Raw genomic sequence first — 22,971 nt, forward strand, 5'->3', positions numbered from 1 at the left:
TTGAGCTCTTTAGGAAGAACAACGATCAATAGATTTAAATCAACTTCTAAGTTTTATGACCCGGTTATGACCAGGAACTTAATTTGAAAACTTAGTTCGCGTTAACTTTTATCCATATCTCGAGCTCTTTAGGAAGAACAACGATCAATAGATTTAAATCAACTTCTAAGTTTTATGACCCGGTTATATCCAAGATAGGACTTAGTTAGCGTTAATCCTTATCAATATCTCGCGTTTTTTAAGAAAAACAACAGTCAATCGATATGAATCAACTTCTAAGTCATTAAGGAGACCTGGTTATATCCAGGTACCATATGCCCCCCAAGTAACTGGGAAAGGGTCTTTCGTGGTTACTTTAGATTACACTTGCAAACATGTACAAAAGCTGATTCTCATTAATACATAAAAAATGGACTTCCAGGCCTTACAAGTGAATCATTGATAATATTTCTTTAAGTGGATGGCGTTCCAAGTCCGCGGGACCGCCGCTCCATCAAGCCGAGCTAACTTATAAGCTCCCTCCTTAATGATTTCGATGACCTGGTACGGTCCTTCCTAGTTTGGTCCCAAGACTCCATCTTTGGGATCTTTCTCGGCCAGGAAAACTCTCCTTAGGACCAAGTCGCCAACGCCAAAGGCGCGCTTTTTGACTTTGGTGTTGAAGTAGCGAGTGATTTTCTGCTGATAATGGGCGAGCTGGAGTTTCGAATTTTCTCGCCTTTCATCAACTAGATCAAGGGAATTGCACAGTAGCTCGTGGTTGCGGTCCTGGTCATAAGATTGGACCCTATGAAAAAGCACTTTAACCTCCACGGGGAGGACTGCCTCACTCCCAAAGGTTAGGGAAAAAGGAGTTTGACCCGTAGGGTCCCGATGCGAGGTCCGGTATGCCCATAGGACCTGGGGCAGCTGTTCTGGCCAGACCCCCTTCGCTTCATCTAATCTCTTCTTGAGGCTCGCCTTTAGAGTCTTGTTGACAGCTTCGACTTGGCCATTCGCCTGAGGATAGGCTACGGAGGATAAACTTTTCACAATTTCGTACCTTTCACAAAACTCGGTGAACAGGTCGCTGTCGAACTGAGTACCATTATTGGAGACAATCTTCTTGGGCAGGCCGAATCGACAGATAATGCTTTTAACCACGAAGTCAAGCACTTTTTTGGACGTTATCGTTGCCAAAGGTTCTGCCTCAGCCCACTTCGTAAAGTAGTCGATGGCTACCACAGCGTAACGGACTCCGCCCTTTCCAGTGGGGAGGGCGCCAACCAAGTCTATCCCCCAAACAGCAAACAACCATGGGGACGAGATCATCTTCAGCTCGACTGGAGGAGCTCGGGCAACTGCGGCGAATCGCTGGCACTTGTCGCATTTTTTCACGTATGAAATCGAGTCTTTGGACAGAGTTGGCCAGTAATACCCTTGCCTCAGGACCTTTAAGGCCAAGCTCTGCCCCCCAGTGTGGTCTCCGCAAAAACCCTCGTGCACCTCCTGCAGGATGGCCTTTGCTTCACCTGGAAGAACACATCGTAGGAGAGGCAGGGAGAGCCCACGCCGGTATAGCACCCCGTCTACTATCGTATACCTGGGAGCTTGATAGAGTACTCGTTGTGCATCATTACGCCCTTCAGGCAGCTTTCCCTCGACGAGATACTCAAGGATGGGGGTCATCCAGGTCGGCCTGGCGTTGATCATCTCGACCTCCGTCCCGACCTCTTCTATACTTGGTTTCTCTAAGAATTCTACTGGTACTAATCCCAAGGTCTCCGTCTCCCCAGAGGTGGCGAGCTTGGTAAGAGCATCTGCGTTAGCGTTCTGCTCCCGAGGTATCTGTTCGATCGAGCCTCGCTCAAATGTGGACAGCTCAACTTTGACCTTTGCCAGATAGGCGGCCATCTTGGGTCCCCGTGCTTGATATTCACCCAGAACCAAGTTTACCACGAGCTGGGAGTCACTGAAGCACTGGACGGAGCTCGCCTTCAACTCTTGGGCTATCCTCAGCCCGGCCAGCAAAGCTTCGTATTCGGCCTCTTGTTGGAGGCCTTGAACCCGAATCTCAGTGCCGAGTGGAATCTATGTCCCTTGGGGGATATCAAAATGATTCCAGCTCCGGAGCCATTTTCGTTGGATGAACCATCCACAAAGATCCTCCACGACGCCTGGGACGAGGTGACCTGGGGTGAGTCTTCTGCGGGATCCTCCTGGAATCCCGTGCATTCTACCATAAAATCGGCCAGGGCCTGACTTTTTATAGCAGTTCGCGGAGTGTATAGAATCTCGAACTGACTGAGTTCGATGGCCCACTTTAACAAATGTCTCGATGCTTCAGGTTTTTGCAAAACCTGCCTTAAAGGCTGATCAGTCATGACGTGTATCGAGTGGGACTGGAAGTACGGTCTGAGCTTTCGAGAAGCCGTGATGAGGCAGAACGCCAATTTCTCCATCAACGGGTATCGGGATTCAGCTCCGAGAAGTCTCTTGCTGATGTAGTAGACTGGTCTCTGAACTCTGTCTTCTTCTCGTACCAACACGGCACTAGTTGCATCCTCAGTGATAGCCAGGTAGAGAAAAAGAGGCTTTCCTGCTTTGGGTTTGGATAATACGGGTGGCTTGGCCAGATGTGCCTTCAGGTCGAGGAATGCGCTTTCACACTCTTCTGTCCATTCGAACTTCTTGTTTCCTCGGAGCAGGTTGTAGAATGGCAAACATTTATCGGTGGACTTGGAAATAAACCGATTGAGGGCTGTCACTCTTCCTGTCAGGCCTTGGACATCTTTTCGCGACCTGGGCGAGGGAAGCTTGAGCAGTGATCTGATCTTGTCGGGGTTTGCTTTGATTCCTCGGGTATTGACGATGAACCCCAGGAATTTCCCTTTGGTAGGTAGCTCCGGCGTTCTTCAGCCCGAACGGAATGACCTTGTAACAATAGACGTTAGTCGGGGTCATGAAGCTAGTGTGTTCCTGGTCTGCCGGATTCATGGCGATCTGATTGTAGCCTGAGTACGCGTCCATAAAGGACATGAGCTCGTGCCCCGCCGTGGCATCTACCAGTTGGTCAATCCTTGGCAGTGGAAAACAATCCTTGGGGCAGGCTTTATTCAGGTCGGAGAAGTCTATGCAGGTCTGCCATTTTCCGTTAGGCTTCGGGACTAGCACGGGGTTGGTGACCCATATTGGAAATTTGGCCTCACGGATAAAGCCACATTTTTTTAGCCGGGCTCATTCTTCTTTTAGGGCTTCAGCCCGGGTCGTTCCTAGGCGTCTTTGCTTCTGGGACTTGGCGGGAATGCTTTTATCCAGATGAAGTGTATGCATGATGACACTCGGGCTGATTCCCACCATGTCCTCATGGGACCAAGCAAACACGTCTAGGTTATCCCGCAGAAATTTAGTCAGCTCCGCCTTCCTCTTGCTACAGAGGTTTTTCCCGAGCTTGACCATCCATGATGGGTTCTGCGGATCAATGTTCACTTCCTCGAGCTCCTCAATCGCCTGGAGCTCGGATCTGTCCTCGCCTATTCGGGGGTCAATATCCTCACTTAAGACGACATTTTCCCCTTCGGCGCTTTGAGGTTTTTCAATCTCAGGATCAGCTAAAGGTTCCTGAGATTCATCTTCACCATTTTGGATGGCCATTGCCAGCTGCCCGGGTTTAGATTTTCCCTTCATGGAAATGCTGTAGCATTCCCTGGCAGCGAGCTGATCGCCATGAACGGTGCATATTCCCGTGGAAGTAGGGAATTTCATCGCGAGGTGGCGAATGGAAGTGACGGCCTCAAACGCCATGAGCGTAGGTCGCCCCAAGATCGCATTGTATGCAGCGGAGCAGTCGATGACCACGAATTCGAGGAGCTTGGAGACTGTCCGAGATCCTTCTCCTAGGGTGATCACCAGCTCGATCGTCCCTATTGCTGCTGATCCCTCTCCCGAAAAATCATACAGCAGCATGGAGGTCGCCTTAAACCCATCGACGGTTAAACCCATCTTTTCTAACGTGGATCGGAACAGGAGGTTCACCGAGCTCCCATTGTCGATCAGCACCCTCCTCACTCTCCGATTGGCGAGCTGAACTGCCACGACCAAAGGGCCATTGTGAGGGAATTGGACATGGCCCGCATCTTCCTTCGTAAAAATGATCGGTTGTCTCTCCAACCGCTGCTGTGTTTGACTGGCGCTGCTCCGGGACGAACTCTACTCCGTTATGAGTCTTTAGTTCATTCACGTATCTTTTCTGGGCACCCCTGCTCATGCCGGCCATGTGCGGACCTCCAGAGATGGTGGATATCTCTCCTCCAACCATGGGAGGAGGGACGTCCTGATCTACCCGAGGCCCGGGCTGACTGGCCGGGACTTTTGGAGCAGGTCAACTTGCTGGAACCCTGTTCCGCGCGTATTGAGCCAAGGGGCCGGCTCGGATGAGAGTCTCGATCTCATCTTTTAAATGCCTACAATCGTCGGTATTGTGGCCAACATCGTTATGAAAACAGCAAAACTTGGAGGTGTCTCTCTTCCCCTTATGGTGCTTTAATGGTTCCGGCCTCTTCCAGGGGACTCGAGTAGAGTTGGCTAGAAAGATGTTCTCCCTAGACTGGGTGAGCTCTGTATAAGTTGCGAAGACGGGCTTGAATTTTTCTACGGACTTATTCTTCTTTTGGCCGTGCTGACCGTTTTCGCCATTCCCCTTTCTCTTGCCTCCACCGGGCTGGTTGTTCTGTGAGACATTTTGGGTCGCTACCACGACCTCCGTCCCCACTCCAGCGGTCTGTTCGGGGACTTGGTTGGTTCCCGCAGCTGAGGCTTCGGCTTCCTCCAAGTTAATCCATTCTTGGGCCCTGTTAAGGAATTCGTTAACCGAGCTGACTCCCTTCCTTTGTATATCCTTCCAGAGATCTCCTTCGACGAGGATTCCAGTTCTCATGGCCATGAGCTTGGAACTATCATCCGCGTCTCTGGCTCGAGCAGTGACGTTCGCAAATCTGCTCAGGTAGGCCTTCAGAGTCTCACCGGGCTGCTGCCTTACGTTAGCCAAGGAGTCGGCCTGAACACGGGCGGCCTGGGAGGCTCGGAATGCCCTTTTGAAATCTGTCGAGAAAGTCTTCCAAGAGCTGATTGACTGTCTTTTACTTTGCTTGAACCACTGTTTGGCAGGTCCAGTCAATGTGGAAGGGAAGATTAAACATCTCAGCTCAGGGCCAATGTTGTGGGCCATCATTAGGGTGTTGAACATCCCTAGATGGTCCGATGGGTCTCCGTCCCCATTGAACTTTGACAAGTGCGGCATACGGAAACCAGATGGGTACGCCGTTGCTGCTATACTAGGGGCGAAGAGTTCCATCTCGTCCCCTGAATCATATTCATCTTTTTCTTTTTCTGATAGGAGTTTCCTCATCAGCTCCTCCATCTGAGTCAGGCGCTCGAGGGTTTGGTCCTGATGTCCTTGGTTATTCCGAGGCTGTTCTACAGCTCCGGGTCCATTGTACATATTTGGTGGGTTATTGCCCCTCCTATCTTGAGATAGGTTATTTGGGACATTCCCTCCGTTACGTACTTCGTACAGGGCCCCCCCTGAGCGAGCGTGGCCATCTTCTCCTGCTGGTTCCCCCCTGTGAGAGTTAAGGCAATCTCGCAGGTCGCCTCCCTGGGTGGTTTGATGACTTTGTGCCGAACTCAAACGCTGATGCAGGTCTCCCCTAGAGAGATCACTCCGGCGACTGCCGGTCCAGTGGCTCCTGCTAGATAGGCTTGGAGTCCGCCCTTGGTGGTGAGGATTTGGGCTTTCCCTTGGCGCCCTGCTACGCTGGGAAGGTCCAGCTGATGGCGGGTTTCTCCGACTACTCCCATAGGCTGGGATATCTCGGACGGGCCGAGGAGGAGACGGATATCTGATGGGAGATGGAGGATGCCTGACTGGAGAGGCGATCCTAGTTCCGTCAGGACGGATCAAATTTGGTGGGGGCCTTTCAGCCTGCCAACCTGCCGGTCCCGCGCCTGGCGATCTGGACGAGGCGCAGGATGGTTGTTGGGGACGGGCTGATGCTGCGAGCCCTCCCCGGATCTCCTTCGGGAATTTCCTCGAGCTCCCCTTGGCGCTCTCGAGGATGGCTGGGAGCTAGGAGTTGACGTTCTGACCGAACGGCTGTATTGCTGTTGCCTGGCTCCAGGCACTTCTTCGAAGCTTGCCTCTCGATGGTGTGATGAGGGAGTGGAGTTGGCTGTAGGAAGTCTGTCCGAGCGGCTATGCCTGGACCGGTTACCCCGGCGAGACTTAGGAACCTCGCCTTGCCTCTCTCCGACGTTGGCGTCGGTTGTGAGAGGGGGTAGTCGGGCCAGCACATCCTTGATTTGCTGGCTAGCTATTGCTAGCTGGCTCCTTAGCTGAGCGTTCTCCATCTCCACCGCCGTGTAATAACACGGGTTTGGATTAGGTGGCCGGGGGGCCGAACTTCCGGTATCATCTTGGCCCACCGGCTGCTTTCCTGGCCGCTGCTGGGTCTCAGGAACTTGTTCACCAGGGGTGGCAGTATGATGAGCCTCCTGCCCATCATGCTGCTCTGTCTCGTTACCGTGCCTGGATCGAGTAGTCACCATAGTTGGATGTCTGCGACAGCACTAATCGAACTTGCTCTCAACGAAAGCACCAAACTGTTGACGCGGTTCTTTGCCAACAGGTAATTAAGAAAAGAAGAGAAAAGCGGTTAGTGCTAATGTTGAACCGAAACAGATATATGATCTTAGGAAATGAAATGGCGACTCAAGACACATTTTTTAAGTGGTTCAAAGGTTAAAATCCTTCTACTCCACTAGTCAGTATTATTGCTATATACTGGATATTTGATTACAGGGTATTTCTTACAAGAGATCATCCAACCCCTATTAACTCCCAGGGTCTCCATATTTATAGGAGAAGACACCTGGGAGTTGGTAAGAAGGTCATCCCGTGACCTTCTTACCTATCGTATCAACTCTGTGGCATTTATGATTAATTCCTAAACCTGACACATAAGTGTGGTCAAATCAATAGGTAAGGAGATAATGGGCCGCACGGCCCAACCCAGTCGTGGGTGTCTGAATACGCACGTTCCTGCTGCGTGTCCAAGAAGTCAGGGGCATATCAGACACGTGATGTCTGATATATGCATGTTTACCTTGCGTGTGTTGACTTTACAAAGAGTCATAGCCTCCATATCAAGCTCGTACCAGGAGCTTGATACCTAACTCGACCTTCGGCCTTCAGAGTCCGGACTCAAGTCTTAGGCAATCTTCGCGAACCCTTGGGTTACCTCGAGCTAAGGAGGTATGATCTTATGATGGCAGCTCCGGTTTTGGGGATATCCACGAGGTAATCATGATTAGGCCACAACTCAGCTCGCTAATCAGCCCGTGGGAAAATCAGGGCGTACAAGATTGTATGCCAAAATTGATTTTAATTATGATGATGATAATGACCTAGGTTGAATAAATTGCATGCTTTATGGATTTTTTTGCTTAGATTAGTCTATCTCCAATGTGTTTAATGCTTTTACTGGATTGAAACTTTGGTGCTTTTCCATTCGATTATTTGGTAAATAGAATTAATTAACGAGTCGCTTGTATAAGGATGTTAAGAACTTGCAAAACTTAAGTTATCTTGGGGTTTCAGGCAGCGTATATGCTCATTCTGAAAATAAGAATTGGGAATCATTTACAATGTGTGCCCTAGCCCTATTTATATGTTGTTGGGGCAATTAATGTTATATTATTTTAAATAATATAATGTTAGATTAAATAATGTGAAAAAATGTGATTTGTCACACCTTGTAACATATTATTGAGAGTCACAAAATTGGACACATGTGTGTGCCCAAATGTGACATATTTTGGAGTTACAAATTGTAACTCCCAAATATTAGACAATAATGTGTAGATTGTGTGTTACACATTTGAGTTGGGATTTCACAAAACCATTATGAAATATGGCTGTTGGAGACATGTTTTTAACTCTCATTAGGTGTATGGAGGTTACAAAATCATTTGGGAAATGGTTTGAGGCGTTTTGGAAAAACTAAAAAAATTTGTTGCCAAAATTGGAATTGGAGTTGTGGCCGCGGCCACTGATAATCTCTGGGCGCGGCCTGGGGGACAGAGGCTAGTGGCCGTGAGCATTGATACTCCTGGCTGCGACCAGGGGTGTTGATAGCCAATTTATCTTTTCAGTTTTTTCCAATTTGAATGGTTCTAACATCTCAAGGAACTCCCAAATCTCCATTTTAATTCCATAAACATCCAATTAAACATTGGTAACAACTATGGGGTTGGTGGAATTTGAAATTCAAAGGGTATCTCAAACTCTATAAAGAGGAGCCTAATGCTCACTTGTAAGACAACTCTATTTCTATTCACTAGAGCACTTGGATAGAAATACACCAAAATGCTTGATTATTCGAGAGAGCTAATTCCAAAATTGAGAGAATCCCTTTGTGCTTGAGACATGGGGAAATAAACTTTTGGACAAAGGTTGTAAACATTGTTCAAGTTGGTGATCCCCAATGCTCTTCACTTAAGTGATAGATTTTTTCTTATTGTTCTTGTTATTTCTTATTTCTACTATTGCTTTTATCTTCTCTTCTTATATTTCTATTTACTTGTATTTTTGAAATAGAGTTGTAACACTTATTTATCTATCATCTTGTCTATTGTAACATTTTGCATAGAGTTGTATCTTTGGTTTACCATTTCCATTGAGTATAATATATATCTCTAATAATTAAGCTAACTAATTGGAGCTGATTACAATTATTCTCCCTTAATGGGGATTTATTACATAAAAAATGAACATTCTCATAGTAAATAAGCTGGTGGGCTCCAGCGTATCTTGGTGGCCCAATTGTGAGGAATGTTAGCCCACTATTTCCAATGGATGTCAGAAAGTTGTCACTGTGCTTGACGCCTGGCTACCCTTCTCCTGAGTTGGAGGAAGGTCCTCGTAAACCTAGAGGAAGTAAGTGGAGGAGACAGTCTTATAGTGAGGCTTGGAGCACCATCTTGGAACATGGTCCTCGGGAAGTAACACTTCTAGGAGAAAATACTCCCCCGGTGATGGTGAACTGTGGTTTAAGGATGAGCTTATCTCCCGTGGAGCCTAGAATAGGCTCCGGAAGACTTAATCAATTTACGTGGAATCTTAATTCCCTTTAAAGTGTGCCACGTGTCACTTGATGAAAACACGAATAACAAATATATTTGTTAATAATGAATGAATTAATTAAAAGAGGTGAGTAGAAAGAATAGAAGGATACCAATAGTCACACTATTGTTTAAAATTATTAATAGTATTATCTCATTAAAATTAATTTCTACCAAAAATTGTTTAAATTGTAATTATTGAAAATACAGGGCTGTGAATAGGTGTTTAAACAAAACATGTGGATGCAATTTAGTATTATTGTAAAATTATAAATTTTAATAAATGACGTGCATAATTTAATTTAATTTTAATTTTTTGTAAAATGGATATAAAATTCAAGATTTAGAATAGAAAATACATGAGGTTTAACTATAAATAAATGTAGTTTTTCTACTTATAGAATGTGTTATTATTAGGTTAGGGTGTATTTATATATTTGTGGGGTGTAAGTATAACTCCTTTTACCATGAAAATAGTTATTTTAAAGGGAAATTACTATGTTGGACCCCTCGGTTTAGTAAACCATCTGCATAGGAATACCCTATATCAGAATAACATTTATTTTATTATATATATATATATAAATGTGTCATTACTTCGACTAGTTATAAATATGAATAACATCTAAATTGTAATAAATTATAAAATTTTTAAGTCTCGAATTAAGAAAATATATCTCTATATAATAATAATTTTATATATAATCAAGTATACTTCCTAGCTCTACTCACTATGTATGAGATTAATTATATATAAAGATATAATAATAATTCTAAAGAGTAAACTTTATATAAATATTTTTTAAATAATAATTATTAATTTTTTACTATTATTGTTGTTAAAATGATACTTTTAGATATTAAGATTTTTTTTTTCACCAATAACAATAGTATAGAGGTTTTACTGTATTATCAAGTTTAACCACGAAAAAAAAACCTAAAAATAACACTGTTTTTTAAATGGTAAGAATGACCACTCATGCGTATTTTTAATTCAAAGTTTTCTTGACCAAGACAATAATGTCATAACTTAAAATATATTATTAAGTCAAAGTTTTTTTATAAATATAATTTATAAATTTGATTAATAATACATATATAAAAAATTAAAACAAATAAAAAATATATTTTACATATTTTATATATTAATATATTCATACTATTTTGTATCAATATTGTTATCCTAAAAATCAGAAGTGAATGACTTGGCATGCATTAATTACACGTGGCTGACATCTGGCAGAATCTGTGCTTGACTATCGACCAGGAAGATATTCAGTATCATGCGATCGGTTTCTTTATACGACCAGCCTGGTCGTATGCACATTGTACGCGGAGGAAATCTTAGGCAGTTATGATGGAATCCGAAATCATCTCCCATGATTTCCTGAGTATCCGATTATTTAGGAAATAATATCTGTAACAAATCAATGTAAATCTTCCCTGAGCTTATAAATAAAATAAGAGGGCTCAAGGAAGGGGATCCTTTTTTCTTTTCTGACTTCTAGATCACTGGAGATTAGAGTTATCAAACTAGTCATATTGTATTGTTCTTCAGAGGTTGGTGAAACTCATTGAACCCCAGTTCTTTGACCACTCATTCGGATCTTATATCAATAACAATCTAAGTGGACGTAGGTTATTACCAGATCCTGGGGCTGAACCACTATAAAATCTTGTGTTCTTATTACTTTCGTCATCACATTCTTTTCAACGTATTCATCCACGTCAAGCGTATTTTGACTCCGTGTCAGTTGCCCAAAATCTGGGTCAACATTCTGGTGCTTTCATTGAGAGGTTGATATAGCATCGTTGAGAAAACCAATGGCGAAAACTACCAGGAAAACTGGACAGGCGGCCGGCGCTGCACCATCTAACCCGCCTCCTCCTCCCAACGTGGCCGAGGATGAGCCACATTTGGAATTTGATGAGGAATAAATGGATGACGCGACGCTGAAGAGTACCCTAGGGGCATTGCATGAGGAGCTGGCCAATCTAAGGGCCGATTAGGAAAGTGCTGCCGAAATCATGGCGCGGCAGCAACAAGAAATTGAACGGCAACGCGCGGAGCTGAGTGAAAGGCAGGCGGAGATGGACCGTCGCCAGAGCGAGGCCATGGCAGCCCTCGAGGCAGCCTTGCAATTGGCTAGGAATCAGGATGCACCTGTCTCACAGCCTGATCAACTCGCGATTGGGCCACCCCACAGGGGTCCCAATCCTAGCCCGCCTAACCAACCCTCGAGTCCACAAAGGCCCGAGCAGCCACCAGCGCCTCAGGATGATGTTCCGCTAGGAGACCCTGAGGCACATCCTCCATCCGAAGCTGGTCGCGGCAATCCCCCGCAGCAGAGGCTGAATAGGACCGGGCAGCAGCCTCGCAGTCCTAGACGCCATAGGGGCGACGAGCCAAACCCTCCGAGCAGAGGACAGCATCATCCTGGCAACAGGAGGAACTCAGAGTTAGGTTCTGCGGTCCGAGGCCCCCCACGGCATGGTAATGCACGGGGACCTAACGACCAACGCAGACCACCCTCTAACGCTCGAGAGTTTCCAGCCCGGGAGGGCAATCGAGGGAACAGTCGATCCCACCATAGCCAATCAAGATTCAGAGATGGCCATGGTTATAATGAGGCTGACTCAGGCAAACGAAATGCCTATCGAAGGAATGAAGAAAGGGGTGGAGGCAGGAGCCAGCCACCTCAAGATGACCAACTCGACAGACGGGATGCTGGGGGGCAGCCCAAATAAAATAACGTCTTTGACCGGCTCGGAGCTACCGAGTAGCGGAGGAGAGACGAGGACTTGAGAGATGTACTCAACGATCGCTGCGAATGGCACGGTGAGTACGTCCCCCCAGCACCAGAGCCCACGACGATTCCTAGCGCTGTGCAGGCCCAGATAGATGCCCTCAACCAGGCAGTGCAGCAGCTAGTCGGGGGAAGAACATCTTACATCGATCACGATAGGAGAAAAGGCACTCCTTTCGTCCAGAGGATAGCTATGGCAGAAACTCCTGGCAAGTTTAAAATGCCTACGCTTCCAAACTTTGATGGGTATGGTGACCCGGTATCTCACGTCAACAAGTTCGAGATACAAATGGACATTCAGAAAGTGTCCGAAGACGCTCGGTGCAGAATCTTCCCTGCAACACTTTCTGATGCCGCACAGGAGTGGTTTTTTAAATACCCTCTTGCAATTATAGTTTCCTGGGAAATGTTCGTAAAGGAGTTCTACGGACAGTTCTACGCGGGTCGTGTGCACCCGACTGAGGCAAACCAGCTGGTCGAAATATGCCAGCAGGATGGAGAACCACTGAAAGACTACATCCAGCGCTTCATGCGAGCAGCTGCTGGAGCAAAGAAAAGGACCTACTATTAAACGTATAACGGAACCCAATATTAAACGTATAACATTGGGTTCCGTTTATTATATTAAACGTATAACATAATATAATCTACTATCAACTAGAAACAAACTTCTTTTAAAAAAAAAATTAGCAACAAACTAAAATTTAAAATCCATGTATAATATTAATATTATATTAAACATATAATATATAATCTCTTGTTATCACTGACAAATTCAAAAACTAGAACAAACATAAACTTAAACAAAAATTAATTAATTAATTAATTAAAATATGACATTTTAAAGATATTTTATGATAATTTCAATAATTAAATCATATTTATTTAAAAATAATAAAGTCATACATATAATTTATTTTATCTTATAAATTTGTGTGATAGTTTATTTTTTATCAAGTGATTGAAGCTCTTTTTCTTCATCAAATTCACCAAGGATACTGCGAGATACATTAGAAACTAAAAATAGTTGAAGCATGTATACTACTCTACATTATGACTTTTTCTATTATTATTTTATTTTATTATTAATTTTTTTTCAATATTATTGTAATTTATATATATGTCATGTAGTCATGTAAATATATATATCTATATCAGTGTTGTGTTTAGATGTGATATATGTATAAATTATTGATATAAATATTTATATATACTATGAAACTATAATTCATTCTATTATAAATTAAAAAAAAAACTAATTTTTTTTAAAAAATTAATGACAATATTTTGTCCTAATTTTTTAATATATTTATATGATACATTATATTAAACATATTTGATTTATTTTTATTATATTAATTATTTATTAAATATTTATATAATAATTAAAAATAATAAAAATAAATACAAGGTTGAATGACATGTTTATAACCAAAAACTAACATCATATTTACCTAGTATATATATATATATAAATATAAACAGTGAAAAAATTATGAACTTTTTAATAATTTGGCGTTATTGAATTTAAAGTATGTGTATTTCTATATATTTGTAGTTATTTAAATGTAGTTTCCTAGCTTAGACGCGTTCGAATGTGAGTCGGAGAAACCAACGAAGAATCGCTTCCCTCCCAAACAGTAGTAGCTTTCACTTTTGAATCTTTCTCTTGGAAGCATCTATGAAGTTTCTCTTCCAGGTAAAGCATCTTTCTCAACGCGTCTCTCTCTTTAATACTGTTTCATAGCTGAGAAAATTGACGAAAAGTACGCAACCGCTGTCCCTCTTTAAAATCCCATTCCTCTGAAAAAAGGAAGATGACGATTTTGAACGGAATTTCGGTCAATCCAGGCACTCGTTTGAGAGAGTATTCATTCGGTTCTCATTTCGTATCAAGAGATCTTCGGTCTTCAGTTCATAATTTTCTTTCTAAGAGGTTGTAATCTCACATATGATACAGTTCAAGAAATAGTGAAATACCCTCTTCTTTCTTCTTGCTTTTGGATAGTTATACTGGTAAAAGGGTATCTGATTCTACTGCTTTGTAAACTATATTGGCTAAGAAGTCATTGTGTTGTGTTTGTGAACTTCTTTATTGGGTTGGGATGAGGTACTTACTTTTTCATGTGACACCCTTTTCATAAGAAAAAGCCAAGTATTTAGCGTTTTTTGATTTTATCCGTTAGGAATACTTTGTTGAATCACTATTAGAGAGAGATGTTTTTAAATTTGGTTTGCATAAAAACCCATTTGAGAGAATAGATTTTCTAACTGTTTTTTACTATTTCTATTTTCAAGTGCTGCAGTTGGGAGGTGGTCATGACTCATTTGCGTTCTGATAATGTTCTTAAGGACTTCTATATTCCCGATTACATTCTTGTACCGGGATCGAACGTTGTAGATTTTAGACCTGTTCCTTGTTGCCCAGTCATAGTGTTCATAAATACCAAAAGTGGTGGTCAGCTAGGAGGGGAACTCCTTATTACATATCAAAAACTTCTTAACAAAAATCAGGTACTATTTTTTTTTGGTAATTTTGATTCTGATTCTATGTACTATTCATGTTTTAGAATCTGGAAAAGTTGTCTTTGGATTTGCATGATTCGTTTCTAAATAATTGCATCTTAAATTATAATTTTTGGCCATCTTTCAGGTTTTTGACTTGGGAGAAAAGGCACCTGATATAGTGTTACACCAGCTATATGTTACTTTGGATAAACTCAAGGGCAGTGGAGATGTTTTTGCTGCTGAAATTGAGAAGAGATTAAGAATAATTGTGAGTTTACGTGTTAGGTTGGCTCAGACACACACTGATTACAGATGAAACATTGTGGAATTATAATCTTGATTTCTTTCTTTTCTTACATAAAATTTTGTTCAACAGGTTGCAGGTGGAGATGGTACAGCCAGCTGGCTCCTTGGAGTAGTTTCTGATCTTAAACTTCCTCATCCACCTCCAATTGCTACTGTGCCACTAGGAACAGGAAACAACCTTCCATTTTCGTTTGGTTGGGTAAGTTTCTGATATTAGGGATATTTCCATTCGTTGATAACCTCTTTTGCCTCAAACAGTCAACACGTTTATTTTCATTGAACAACAATAATTATATGGATTAATTCCTTACATAGTTTTGCTATGCTGCTCTATTCGTTTGAGCAAGCAGTATTTATCAATAAAAATTGCCTTGTTTTCTCAGCAATTATATTCTATCTCGCAGCTGTCAATATTGAAAACTGCTTAATCTCATTGACTCAATGCTGTATTATTTTATCATGCTATTTATTTGTCAAATTTTATACAGGGAAAAAAAAATCCTGGAACAAGCCAAGAATCTGTGGAATCTTTCTTGCAAAAAGTTAAAACATCAAAGGAAATGAAAATTGACAGGTAACATATTCGTCTTTTTAACCTAACATTATTCTTGCCCAAACACTCTTCAACATGTAACAGCGTTTTGCATCACTAATCATTTATGAGTCATTTAAAATTGAGCTAAATGGTGTAATCAGTATGCTATGCACATTGCATCAGCAGTGTGAATACAATATTGTGACAAATTGGACAGCGTAGAGAGTTGTAGTGAAATATTATCACTGAGAAAGGATCTGTATGCACTGTATTAGACCTTCTAATACTTCAATGGCCTTTCTCACAATTTTGCATCTTTATTTTCATTGGCCTTTTCCATTATATTGGTAGATACCTGAATTGCTGAATATGATGTGAACCTAAGGAATTGAAAGACTGTGTGAGGACCTTAAAACTAACATCAAGGAAAAGTATTTTGAAAGTATTATGGGCTGGAATTGCTCTATATTTGAAGAAGCTATTAGGAGGGGATTGGAATTATGTAGCATTCATTTGGCCTTTTTTAACTGTAAATAGTAAGCTAGCTGTGTGGTCAATGACTAGATCCTCTATTTTTGTATATATGGATTTGGATATAAATATATCTTAGTGGGTTAGCAAATTGTTTTGTATTTGAGGAAGCTGTAAGTTGCGGTGTGATATTATGTACTTTCTGTTGCCTTCTTAGTTATAAATAGGAAGCTATGGTAAATGACTATATCTTATTATAGTATTTTGGGTTGAGTTCTCTCTTGTTTATTTACTTTCATCTCTTTCCTATTTTAGCTGGCATATTATCATGAGAATGAAGGCTCCAAAGGAAGGCAGTTGTGATCCTATAGCACCTCTTGAACTACCCCACTCTTTGCATGCTTTCCATCGTGTCTCCCAAACAGATGAAATGAATATGGTACGTGCTATTGACTTATTTTTTTACGTTGCTGTTTCGTTGTCTTTAGTCTATAAAATAACATGATCTATCAGGCTTTGTACTGTAATTTCTGTATATTTATTCCATCAACTCTTGACTCGTCCTTCTCATATCTTGCTAGCTAGAGGAAAGATGGTTGGCTTTAGCATTTCAATTTTTTATTTATTTAATTATTGAATTTTACATGCTTCCACAAAAGAAAAGAAGATGGAAGTCATACAAATTTTCTTACCTTGACTCTTTTCTGTGTTGCTTAATGTAAAATTGCATGCTTATTACCAGTTGTTTGTTTTCTGTTCTCAGGACGGCTATCACACTTACCGTGGTGGATTCTGGAACTATTTTAGCATGGGTAAGAATGCATTAATATCTTTAAGTACTTATGTGATGCATAGGACAGTTTATTGAGAAATTAATCTTAGTCATACAATTGAGCAGCAGTATTGAACAGATAATCCCTACTTTATTTAGAAGCATTTTCTTTTGCTTTGTACATATAGAAGTTCTAGAAGTTGAAATTACAGAAATGATATGTTTATTTCTTAATCCACAATCCCCAGTTCCTACAATAAATTAACAATACAGATGAAGCGTCAGTTCTGGTTTTGTTGCCCAGTTCCCTAACAAGTACATGTTGTTCTATACAGGAATGGATGCTCAAGTATCTTATGCTTTTCACTCCGAAAGAAAGTTGCATCCAGAAAAGTTTAAAAATCAATTAACTAATCAGGTATAGCATTTCATGTAAATTCTGTGACAAGGATTGTTATAAGAATGTGACATCAATCTCTCAAATTTTTACATGTTAGATCATCCAGATTAGTTGATTATCTATTGGAATTCCTGCAAATAAATTGCAAGAACGTGCTACTGATATTTATTTTTGTTGTATTTTTGTGCACTTGATCAGAGCGCTTACTTGAAGCTTGGTTGCACCCAAGGATGGTTTTGTGCTTCTTTATTTCATCCCGCTTCAAGGTTACATCTTTAGACTTGGTCACAGTTCTTAAAATTGAATTTCTTTGTGCTTTGTGGTCTGTATTGTAACAGCGTCTTTGTCTCATTACAGGAACATAGCACAGCTCACAAAGGTGATGATCATGAAAAAACCAGGTCAATGGGAAGAACTCAACATACCTCGCAGGTGAGGCTGAATCTTTTACCTCCATGAACAAATGCTTGTGAAAATGCACACACACACACACACACACACACACACACACACACACATAAATATCTTGTTTTTCTGTTATGCTTGACTAAATTAATAGGCTGTGTTTCTAGGCTTAGCCTAGTTGGTTCCACACCTCTCCTCTCTTGGAGGAGGTCATAGGTTTAATCCTTCCCCCACTCCCTTAGTAATATATATATATGTATTACCTTTATGATGTAATAAAAAAAGAGACTAAATTAATAGGTTGAAACAGTAATCAATGCCCTTGGTCAATTTAGATCTGCACTTTGATAGGCTCTGCCACTGCTTACAATTAGTTTTATAACCTTACCAAATAGCCCCTAGATTAAGCTTGCTTTATAATTATGACCCATGTGATAAATTTTAAAATTGCATGCTTCGTTGCACAAAGATCTATAGTCTAAATCACATTTACTTCCTCAGCATGGACACATTCAACATTATTTTTTTCATTCAATTAACAATGCTTTTGACTTTGATCTACAGCATCAGGTCTATTGTTTGCCTCAACTTGCCCAGTTTTTCTGGTGGACTCAATCCCTGGGGAAAACCAAATGGAAACAAACTGCATGATGTTAGTTCTCACTTCTCCTTGTCTTTCAGTTTTCATTGATTGTTTTCAAACTTTAATCTGAACTGTAATTTGTTCAACCCACACATACTAACTGCTGAACAATTAATTTCTGGTAGAGGGACTTGACTCCTCCATACGTAGACGACGGCCTTCTTGAGATTGTTGGCTTTAGAAATGCTTGGCATGGCCTGGTTTTGCTAGCTCCTAATGGACATGGCACTCGTCTTGCACAGGTACAATACAATACTATTACACATTACAACATTGTCTCATTATGCATCATTGTCATTGATGATGAGCTCTCTCATCCTATAACCATTTTCATTCTAAATACTAATTTTGATATTGCAATATAGGCAAGAGGAGTCCGTTTCGAGTTTCATAAGGCTGCAGCCAACCACACATTCATGAGAATAGATGGCGAGCCATGGAAACAGCCTCTTCCGGTCGATGATGATAAAGTTGTTGTAGAAATCTCTCACTTTGGCCAAGTGAGTATGCTTGCAGCAGTGTCATGTCGATCCAAAAGTGTCCATGATCCATCCTCGACGCTATCCGATGGTACGGATGATGAAGATGATAGCAATGAAGAAGAAACTGAAGGTTCGGAAGAGCGAAGGAAATTCGGTGCAGCTGACACATTTAAATTGCCGGAAGGTGTCGACATTGCTCATCTCAGTTAAGCTGGTGCTATACACATTCCCTGCTCTTCTGTTTATTGTATAGAACTCTTCATTTTCTCTCCACTGATTAGCCTTTGAATTTAAATGAATCTCACTAGAACAAATAGTAGATGTAGTCCAATTATATCAGTTTGGACACATTGTATAGTAGTGAATAGTGATACAACTTCATGATTCCTTTTATTTTTTTTAGCTTGTTGAGTAGTTTTAGTTTTTCTTCTATATTGTATTATGAACACAGGTGTCGTGTAAATATATCTGCGTGCATCTGATGGATGCATCATATTTATTGGTTCATTTATAAAATATCGCCTGTTTGAATATCAGATGACTTTTTTTTGGTCTAATATCTATATTTTGTTTATTCGTTTATGAATATGTATATCTATTCTTTTACCTGTATTTTCTTATTTTAACAATTTTTTTTTGTTAACTTTAACGGATTATTACAAATATGGAATACCCTTTTAAAACCAATTAAAAATAAATATTTATTAATAAATTCAAATATTATAAAATATCATTATTAAAATAATATATAATACATATTTAATAATTATATTAATATAAATTAAAATGTTATTAAATATTATTATTATTATTATATAATATTATTTTTAATAAAATTTTGGTATTATAACTGTTGTACCCTAAAAATACGTCTTGTTTGAGGACAGCTGGCAAGCAATAAATGAAGGGATATTGTACTCTGAAGACATTTCATCAATTCGTCTATTCAAACAACTTGAGGTTGCGTCACTAATTCTAGATAGTGTGAGATTCTGTAGTTTGTCCCAAAGGCCTGTGACACGACTTTTAGATCGCCTTAGTCAGGCTTCGAGCATCATTAGAGTCAGATTGCCCTTCATGTATAACCTCTAGTCCAAGGATCACATTCAACTCGTGGCAGTATTGTGACGCGCATAAGGAAGAACTCCCATAGACTCGGAGATTCTCTATACGCAATTAATACTTGTAATCGTTATCTAATAAATGCCTGATATCAAGGGAATTAACATATTTAAGGAATTATGAATTTGGAAAGTTACCTATTCTTGTAAATGATCAAATATTGTATAGTTACCCAAAATTGTCCATCAACCTCCTATAAATAGAGAGGGAATTGACACTAAAAGGGATCGAATTTTGTATGCAAAAACTTTGCATAAATTATCTTAAACAATTTCTCCAAGGTTCACAAACAGAATAATATAGACTCGTGGAGTAGGTGGATTGTAACTACTGAACCACGTAAAATTTTGTATGTTCTCATTTTACGATTTGCAAAAGCCTAATAATCTTTTTTCAGATTTCTTAATCTATTGTTGGCGAAAAATCGCGTCAATAGACTGGTGCTTTCATTGAGAGCTAGATTAAGCTTACTGAAATTTTTTCAGAAAACTTTGATCCCAATATCATTATGGTGGTCAAAGCACGACAATGAGTCTGAGAGACCTGGAGATCAAGGAAAATTCCGTACGGTTGACCCTGCTGGAGAGGGCACCTTTGTACCTCATCGTCCTGGGAAACAAACCCAAAACCAGGACGACAACCGTGGCGATATTGGAAGCTCAGCTTCGCGCCCCCACAATCCTAACACAAGATATCTCACTACCATAGAGATGGAGAATTGTCAGTTGAGAAGCCACCTTGCTCAGGCTAATAGGTGAATTGAAGAAATCATGGCATAGTTACCCCCTCCTGCAACTGATGATAATGTCGGAAGGAGAGCAAGTGGGTCCCACTGATCTAGATCCCACAGGCGTAACCGCCCTGCTGTGAGCTGTTTTGTTCAATCAGCAACCCCGAGCTTCGTGCCATCTGAATAGACTTCCCGAAACTGTTAGATTGTCCACAATCGTAGGCCAAAATAGACAACCCACGTCGCTGGAAACTAGCCCAGTCAGGTGGGACAAGCAAGGACCACATCGAGGAGAGCGAAAGTCACTGTAAATCCTCCAACACCAACCCGAACAACTAGTCAGGTACAACAAAATGTGGAAATTTTACCACCAACTCGAGACATCAGAATGGATAATGGGCGAGCTAGCTTGGTCTGCCGTGATGGAAGGTGAATTGCCTCACCAATAAGGCACCTTCCATCACCTATACGTCATCCAACACCCCCGCGACCACAAAGGACTTTTCGAGCTTGCAGGAAGAATCGAAGAAATTCTGTACCCAGAGAAGACATGCATGTTTCGTGATCTCGAGACACTAGAGTTCGAGTTCACATGAACAATTAGGCCCCACGACCTCATCCGCGAATGGTAAGCTTCATGGAAGGAAGCTATTGGACGGAAAGCCATCGTGAGGGAAGGTCAGGGAGTATTCGCAATACACACTCCCAAAGACAAGAAAGTGACCTAAGAAATCAATTGAGCTCGACTCAAAGTTTGCGTTCTAATCCTCAAACTGATCTGCGTGATCACTTAAACGCTTAGAGAGGACAGCCAGCCTGCAACAACAAGTTGAGTCATACTCAGACAATGGGAGATCCTTCCATAGTGCGTGACAATGGGAACATCCTGATTAATCGTGCTCAAGCTTGAAGGGGCCATAACCTGAATAACACACAAAACATGATGGGAGATAATAATCAACTCCCAAATAACCTGGAAGTAAAGGATCCAACCCTTGAACGATTGGCTCTAATAGAAGAACAGATGAAACAACTCCTATCCGAAAAAAACATGGACGACTGTGATTCTAACGAGGAGCTCAAACCTTTTGCTCCTCACATTGTAGTAGCTCCATATCTTGTTGGGTTCAAAATGCTGAACTTTACCACTTATGATGTAACTACTGATCTGTCGAACCATATCAGGACCTTAAAAACTTTGATGACAGCCCACAATGTTGACATTGACCTGCGCAGTGTCCTGTTCCCAGCCACGTTGACAGGACCAGCCAAATTTTGGTTCAACAAGTTTAAAAGGCACTTTATCACTTTCTGGAAACAGTTATCGGCTGAATTCAAAAAACAGTTTCGAGCTGCAAAAGAAGTTTTATTAGAGGCCAACTCCTTGGCCAATATAAAATAGCGTCTGGGTGAATCCCCTAAGGCGTACATCAATCGATTCGCAAACATAGCAACTCAAGCTAGGGATGCCAATGATAGTGCCAAGCTCATGGCCATGCGGTTGGGAGGGGAATTGTGGAAAGAGCTCCAAAGGAAGGGAATAAAAAATACAAATGAGTTCTTGGCCCGAGCTCAATAATGGATAAACCTCGAGGAAGTAGAGTTTGCAATGCCCGAAACTAACCAAATTCCCACTCAGCTCGTTGGAGTGGTGGCGAACACTATAGCTATGGCTCAGCTCACTGCCTATAATGACTAGGCAGGGAATAATAAGAGAAAGGGAAACTGTGAAGGCGATCAGAAATGGTCCAAAAAGAATAATCCTAGAGAGAAGCACACCTCTATATTCACTGCGTATACTGACCCGACAGACACGCATGAACACATTTATTTGGCCAATTCTTCCTGCCTTCCTTGGAAGAAACCAGAGCCCCTAAGAAATCATCAAGTAAAGAGGGATCCGACCAAGTTTTGTCGTTATCACAATGACATCAGCCACAACATTGACGATTTTCATCAATTAAGGGATGAGATCGAGACACTCATCCAAGCTAGACCGTTGGCATAGTACGCTCAAAACTGGGTAGCTCTTAACCCGCAGGCCGTGCAAAGCCCATAACTACCCCATGGACATGAAAATAATACGCCACCAGCTCTCCCAGCTCTAAAAAATCAAATCATCCCTCCTCCTGTTGAAGGATGAAATATAGCCACCATTGCAGGCGGACCCCATTTGGCGGGCACAAGAAATGGGGCTCAGAAAAGATACATCCAGGAGCTGAAAACTCACGAGGGAGCGAAGCGGTATTCACCTCGGAACAACAGCTATCAAAGCAACATCGAATGGATAACCAACCTGTCATTTTCATGGAAGAGGACACTAGCCACGTCCAATTCCCTCATAATGATCCTCTTGTAATAACCATTCAGCTTGCCAATCGGAGGATTAGAAGAATCTTGATCGATAATGGGAGCTCAGTAAACATGTTATTCATGTCCACTCTAGAAAATATGGGGCTGTCTGTAGCCGATCTGAAGGCGACCTCCACAACTCTTTATGGATTCTCATGAGAAGGAACGACAACTATTGGGACAATCCAGCTCATTGTAACTATGGGAGATGCAGTACGAGATGTTGCTAAGATGCTTTAATTTATAGTAATAGATTGTTCGGCTGCCTATAACAAAAAT

At 41.4% G+C, this 22,971-nt stretch overlaps 1 protein-coding gene across 6 annotated transcripts; it reads left to right on the forward strand.

The window, feature by feature from the left end:
- Window positions 1-13,518: 13,518 nt before the first annotated feature.
- On the forward strand, window positions 13,519-19,024 carry LOC133782595 (diacylglycerol kinase 1-like). Of its 6 annotated transcripts, none has more exons than XM_062221927.1 (13): window positions 13,519-13,665; window positions 14,265-14,480; window positions 14,620-14,742; window positions 14,851-14,979; window positions 15,269-15,354; window positions 16,102-16,225; window positions 16,550-16,598; window positions 16,894-16,976; window positions 17,157-17,224; window positions 17,316-17,390; window positions 17,928-18,015; window positions 18,132-18,248; window positions 18,372-19,024. In XM_062221927.1, exons 1-13 carry the CDS (start codon window positions 13,648-13,650, stop codon window positions 18,696-18,698), a joined length of 1,503 nt encoding a protein of 500 aa, XP_062077911.1. In that variant the 5' UTR covers window positions 13,519-13,647; the 3' UTR covers window positions 18,699-19,024. The 6 variants fall into 6 exon arrangements, with proteins under 6 accessions (XP_062077911.1, XP_062077915.1, XP_062077910.1 ...); XM_062221931.1 differs by having other exon boundaries at window positions 13,563-13,665; window positions 14,273-14,480; XM_062221926.1 differs by lacking the exon at window positions 13,519-13,665 and adding an exon at window positions 13,725-13,902 and having other exon boundaries at window positions 14,273-14,480.
- Window positions 19,025-22,971: the final 3,947 nt, after the last annotated feature.

This window comes from Humulus lupulus, chromosome 6 (genome assembly GCF_963169125.1).
Source record: "Humulus lupulus chromosome 6, drHumLupu1.1, whole genome shotgun sequence".
NCBI classification, from domain to species: domain Eukaryota; kingdom Viridiplantae; phylum Streptophyta; class Magnoliopsida; order Rosales; family Cannabaceae; genus Humulus; species Humulus lupulus.